At 34.8% G+C, this 6,737-nt stretch overlaps 1 protein-coding gene across 1 annotated transcript; it reads right to left on the reverse strand.

Moving 5' to 3' along the window:
• Positions 1-655: 655 nt before the first annotated feature.
• On the reverse strand, positions 656-1,397 carry LOC128126853 (L10-interacting MYB domain-containing protein-like). Its single transcript, XM_052764993.1, has 2 exons — positions 1,071-1,397; positions 656-988 (listed from the first exon to the last, which is right to left on the reverse strand). The coding sequence occupies exons 1-2, from the start codon at positions 1,395-1,397 to the stop codon at positions 656-658; spliced, it is 660 nt and encodes a 219-aa protein (XP_052620953.1).
• Positions 1,398-6,737: the final 5,340 nt, after the last annotated feature.

A 6,737-nucleotide genomic window follows, 5' to 3' on the forward strand; every position in this document is an offset into this window, starting at 1 on the left:
CAACCAATTTTTTTGTTTAAAATGGTTGCATAGTAGTATATATGATTCCCGTGAAAGACGCATCAATTCATGACATTGTAAAGAAGATCCATATAACAATTCTTGCGTAAATTCATGACCGGTCAATGCCGAATTCAAGTCGCTTATCCTTTCTATTCTTGTCGAAGCCAAAAACATCCAATACCAAGAAAGCAGCATGAAATACACAATATCATCATCGATATCCATAAATAACCTGTCAAACAACATATAAAATTAAACATTTTAAAAACATAACTTCAAACAACATATAAAATTTAATATTTTAAACACAATAACAACAAACATCAAATAAAATTATAAAAAAGTTCACATTTTAAATTCATAACGACACACGTCAAATAAAATCCTAAAAAAGTTCAACATTTTAAATCCATAACGACACACATCAAATAAAAATCCTAAAAAAACCATCACATCAACCCATACTTTGATCCAACATTCTTTAACCACATCTCACAAGCTTCCGTCGGAAGAAATAACCAAACTTTTCTAAGATCGGCACTTTCACCAAAAAGCAAAATAGCCGTTTGGTATCTTGGATCAGATATTCCCCATTCCATTTTCACCAACTTTTCCATACATGAAGTCATATCGTGCTCTTTATGTTTCTCCACTAACATCCTTGCAACTTTGCTAATTTCATCACCAACTTCAATGATCTTGGCATTAATTGTTGCTTTTCCTTTCCTTTACCGCCTTTGTTTTTGGAAACACTAGAGGTTCCTTCATTTGGACTTTCGGGTGAAGTCATACTTTCCATGTGAGTTACATTGATACCATCAAAGTCACTTAAATTAATGTCCGGCGAGTCATGAGAAGGGTGAGGAAGTGTAGAAGATGGCCCCCATCCATGAATGCCAGTTGCAGCCGACCCATCGAACAACTGAACACAAAGATCAGGGTACACTAGTGGAGAAGTTCTCAATGTTTCTACCATTTTGTTCAACTGCTTGAAAATATTATAAATTAATATTATGAAATATTATAAAATATTATGATATATTACTTCTTATCAAAAATCACAATACCTTGATCTCTAGTTGCCATTCGTCTTCTTCCATGTTAAACGTGTTAGTTATAGGGTTATAAACGTTGCCTGTTTTGTTTTTTAATTTCAACCAAGCACCAAACTTTGCTTTTAGGTAGTCGTATCTGTTTTTCATTTGCTTTTGATCAACTACAAAATTGTATTCTGTTTTCAATCTTTCAGCTACATTCTTCCATGAGCTTGCTTTTAAACTACTCCCTTCACGTCCGTAAGTTGTAATTTCATGAATACAAGCTTCAAGGAATGTTTTTTCCACACCTTCTATTTGTTTCCAATTAATTCTAGGCCTTTTTTGTGCCATTGCCATGTCTAATATTCAAAATCCAGCAATGATATATTTCAGCAACAAAACTAATTAACTACCACAAGTAGACCAACATAACAGAAAAATTAAACAAAAAATAGCATATTTCAACAACATATAGAAGAAAAATCACAACAAGAAGATATAAGATTTCAGCAACATCTATTCTTATTATCCCTAATTTGTTTTCATCAATTTTTTGGACATTTCAGCAACAAAATTCAACATTTCAAAGCATATATAGCAGCAAAATCAGCAAGAATAAAGATCAAACACAAACAACCCCAATATTCAAACCAAAAAACGCAATTCAACATCACAACAATCCAGCAACAAAAAACATACATAAAACTGAGAAATCGGTGGTTACAACTCAATTAGATTTCACACAAATCATTCACCCAAAATCAAATTGATCAGCCATCATAGCAAGACAGCAAGAACATAACAATAACACAACACATAGAAACAATTTTAAGAGAGAAAAACTCTGTAAAAATCGCTCCAGTGATTGGAAGAACTTACCAGCGAAGAGCGAAGAGGGGGAGGCGAAGAGAAGGGAGGCGGCGCAGGTGGAGGCGGCGTAGGCGGAGGCAAACCGGTGCTGTAGGACGACTGCAAGCTGAAATCGATAAGGTGAGGAAGCCAATTTTTGTTGTTCGCTGAAGTAGAAGAAGGAAAGAAAAAAAGAGGCGGGTGATTAGGGTAAGGGCATCAAAGGAAAAAGTTTCATCCAGAGTTCCTATCATATCTGAGCGAATAAGACATTTTTTTTAATATCTGGTTGATTAAGAGGCAAAAATAATTTCAACCAAACACTCTGAATCTGAATGATCCAGAGCCGTCCTCTTTATGGGATCATTAAGAGGCCAAACAAACAGCCCCTTAGTGTTCCCTTCTCCAAAAGCTGGTGGTTACCTGTATTACTGATTCCCTGAGAAATACAAGTGGTTTCGAAAAAGTGTCAACAATTAAGTTGGTGAGTTCATAAGTGTTTTGCATTGAAAAGTATGTCCTTTTTGATAGTAAATCGATGAACGAGGTTTTCCGAAAATCCAATATTTTCTATAAATGATTTGAAAAGTTTCCCGTGTTGGAGTGCGTTTGTGTTTTCCATACTTGAATAATAGTGATAAAATTTGTGTTAACGATAAAATGGAAAACTAAAATGCATATATGAATCTCGTAAATCAAACTTGTTTTTATACTTTTATGTGAGTTTTATAACCATACTATTGACACTGACGGCCTGTAACAACATTCTTCGGGTGTTGTAGTGTTATGACATTTGTCACCCCAGACCTGCCGGTCTAACTATAGCTAATAGTTTAGGTGCGGGGTTGTCAATCCCGTATAGATCTATACACAAGTATCACACTCTCTCTCCAAGAGATTATGGTATATAATACAGGACTTGATATGCATACATACGAGTACGTTGAAGTTTAAATGTCTCACATTACTTGGTATAAACAAATTTACGATAATAAAGACTTTACTTCTTTTGAAAGTATTTCATTTGTTGAGATGTATATGTAAATGTATGAATAACTGGAATACAATGCTCATTATAGTTTCTCAAAAGTATGTTCCCATTTGGTAATAACAACTTGGTGATATAATAGCCCTTTAAACATAAAGTTATTTTTGTATCGAAACCCTATAAGAACGATAATATAATTATGTTTATAAAATGATACTTTGATTCGTAATGTACTTGTATTCCCCCCCCTAAAGCGTGAAAAAATTGAAAAGTAGGGGTATGAACTCACTCCTTAAGTTTGAAGAGAGGGGCTAGGGTTGAGCAGAGTTGCGACCGCGGAAAGTTGCGTCTTCGGGTTCTCGGGAATCTCTGCAGTGTAGATCCTTCGTCGGGGGCTCGAGTGCGGAAACCAAGGTAAGAAAATGGTCTCTGGAGCTGGGAGAATGGCTGAGGAATTGTGAAGGTGTGCCAAAACTCGAAGCTCATGCCATCTATTTATAGTGCTGGAAGAGTGAGTACGTGGGGCGTAATTTTGGAGTACGCTGGGCGTACTCACGTACGCGGCGCGTACGTCGTTACGCTGGGCGTAATATGGCGTCATGGCTTACGACTCCTGGCTAGCTAAGCGTAGAGGGGGCGGGCCGATGGGACTCGACTCTGGGTCTAGTACGCGGGGCGTACTCCCAGAGAACGCGGGGCGTAACCCGGCCTGTCCTCTTCTAAATTCTGTAACTTTCGCTTACGAGCTCCGTTTTTCGTGTTCTTTATATCCACGCGTAGGTGAGATTATGTTCTACAACTTTCATTTAGACTCCGTCGGCTAGTTTTGACTTTATTTTTAATGATATATTTTTAATAGGCCGGGCCTTCTAAAGTTCGTTAAAAATTCATAGGTTCTTTATCCGACGTCGGTTTTCGTTTGTCTTTTTATCGTTTTATTACCACTGAGGAGATCTTCAACTTCCGTTTAGGTGGCGATAGCTAAATAACACTCGATCTTCAATCCGAGTTTTTAGCCCTCTACTACTGTTACGAAACTTTGAAAATTCGTAACTTCTTCATACGAGGTCCAATTTGGGCGATCTTTTTATGCACGCTCTCCTTTCAACGAGATCTATGACTTTTGTTTAGATACTTAAGGCTAAAATGTATTTTATTGAGATTTTTCTTTTTATGTCAAATAATGTTTTAACGTCGTGTCGTAAATATATGAGTGGTTATAATTTCTTCAATATAACTCGGTTTTGAGCGTTCTTTATGTTTTTGGAAACCTTGGCATGATATCTAATATTCGATGCAGCCCAACCTTGATACTTGAACGCTTTATTTTCGAGGTTAATTTCGTTGTACTTAGCTTTTGAGTGTTACAATGCTTTTGGAAAATATAGGGTTGTCATAGTTTCAATTCATTTAAAACCTAAGTTTCAATTTTCATTTTTAATGGTGGAAATTGGTAAATCGTCATTTACCTACCTTCAAATGTTTTTCAACTGGATTACGACATCCCTCTTCCAAATTGTATAATATTTTGTTGGGTTCTAGCCTTAATATCTCATTTGGGTGTTTTATTAAGGTCTCAATCAACTAACTTGAATTTCTCCCGTTTTGTAGATGTCAAAATCTAACAACTATGGTCTTCCTGAATCCGTTGGAAAAAGTTTTCCACATGAAGATGATGGTCCACAATTGGATTGTGGAAATGGAAATCATACTTCACTTCCTCCACCTCCTCCAATAATTCTACCTGACCCATGTGTTCGAAGACTTGAAAAGTTCAAAGTCACTCAAGCCCTATTGGCAAAAAGACACGAAGATGGAAAGTCTGTGTGTGCACATGTCTTAGAGATGAAGTCACACATTGACAGGTTGAGGATGTTGGGTGTCGATGTTTCAAGGAATTTGGTTGTTGACTGGGTTCTTCAATCACTTCTTGACTCATATAGTGAGTTCATTAGAGAGTACTATATGATGGACGACAACATGACCCTCATTGATCTTACCTATTTGCTTATTGCTGCTAAATCAGCAACGGTTTGGCGGACTGGTCAAGCAAATTTGTCTGGTAAGTCAATGTCCCAACCTTCCATGGACAATGGCAACATTGGAAGTCCAGAAAAGTTTTCTCTACGCAAGAGAAAGGCTGAGTCTGCGATTTTCCCGTGCGCCATTCCAGAAGAGTTTGTTTGTTTCTATTGCCAAAAGAAGGGGCATTGGTTACGAAGCTGCCCTGAGTACCTAAGTGATATAAGAGATGGGAGAGTCAAGATGTATGACTCTGCTTCAGGTAACATCCACTATCTAACTCTATTAAGTTCCTATTTGTAGATTCTTAATACATGATGTGATAAGATTGCATTTTGATGTTTTGTAGGATCAAAGAAAAGAAAGGAAGCTTAAAGGAAGAGTAAGTTGAGTCTGATCACGAAGAAATGGATTTTGATCGCATGATTCGAAGATCGGATTTTGAACTGATACTTAGAGAGTTATGATAGATTGCTTATGAATATGTAATAGCATAGTTTTCATTTGAATTGCGTTGTAAGGACAAGTTTTTCCGTGTTTTATAAATAAAATAAATTTTGATTTTGTCTTATTTGTAATTCCTTGCAATGGTATTTGTGAAGATTGATGTTTGTTTGTATTATTATCAATGTTGAGATGGATGTGATTCTTAGTTATGTTATTTGTGGTAGTGTCAGAAATTTGCCAAATAAGGAAAGATTCTCATCGCCCAAGTTTCAATTGGACAGAAACTTGGAATCATACAACTTGTATTGTGTGATGAATAAGAACCTTCGTATTTGGGAAATTAAGACTTATTCCTTGTTTACACAAGTATGTGAGTCAAGTGAAGGACTAAAGGACTAGAACACAATGTTGTGCACTGGTCAAGTCCACCACAAGAACGATAAGAGTATTCGTCATGATTTGCTAAAAGTTTAGTAAATATGGTTATGCTTACAAGATTAAGTGTAATTTTGAATCATTGGAAAAGTTCTAATGAATAGCAGAACGAATAAGAAGAATCAATTAGGCAGAAAGATAAAAGTTTCTCCAAAGAAGGGAGTACTTAAGTATCATGTTTTATGATAATCTTAGTGGTTATGAAACCGTGTCACAATTGATCCTCTAAGGACACCTTAGTGCACTAGTATGGCTAAGAAGAGGAATCGTGAATTGTTGAAATGGTTAAATCAAGAGTTTTTAACCATAATAGGGTAGTTGAAAAAAATATTTACCATTTTAGTTTTCTTTCAAAAATATTTACCAAAATGGTATTTTTCTCATTTTCTTTACTTTTTAGTTTTCTTTTCAGTTTTTTTTTTGAATTTTAAATATCTTATTTTTTTCTCTTTTATTCTCCTTATATATATATATATATATATATATATATATATATATATATATATATATATATATATATATATATATATATATTTTAAATGACAACTTTTATTTTCGCTTTCTAACCTTTTTTTTTCCTTTTTTTAAATATCTGTTTTTCTTATACAATCTTTTTACCATCAAATTTTCGCCATCAAAAATTAAAAATATAATATATTTTAAGGTGCAAAAACTCCAACATTCACATACAATATTTTTAAGGTAAAAAAATAAACAAAACCTCAACATTGTTTGTTAAAAAAAAACACCACAGAATAAACTCCAACATCGTTTATTACAAAAAGAAAAAAACATCACAATTAGCTTGAATTTGAACCGGTAACAAATCTTTACCGGTGAAAAAAAGAGGAAATAACAACAACAAATACCATAAAAATATTTTTTTAAAGTACCTTGGCATAGACGGACATTGTTTTAGATTATGTCTCGATTGCCTACAATTTCCACAAAGATTG

The sequence above is a fragment of the Lactuca sativa genome, chromosome 6 (assembly GCF_002870075.4).
Source record: "Lactuca sativa cultivar Salinas chromosome 6, Lsat_Salinas_v11, whole genome shotgun sequence".
Classification (NCBI taxonomy): domain Eukaryota; kingdom Viridiplantae; phylum Streptophyta; class Magnoliopsida; order Asterales; family Asteraceae; genus Lactuca; species Lactuca sativa.

What these genes read in the sequence shown, in the direction of transcription:
- LOC128126853 (XM_052764993.1), bottom strand. Translation starts at nt 1,397, where the DNA reads ATGGCAATGGCACAAAAAAGGCCTAGAATTAATTGGAAACAAATAGAA. An exon ending in AATGGCAACTAGAGATCAAG is followed by an intron (nt 989 to 1,070) that starts GTATTGTGATTT and finishes ATTTTCAAGCAG; the next exon opens with TTGAACAAAATGGTAGAAAC.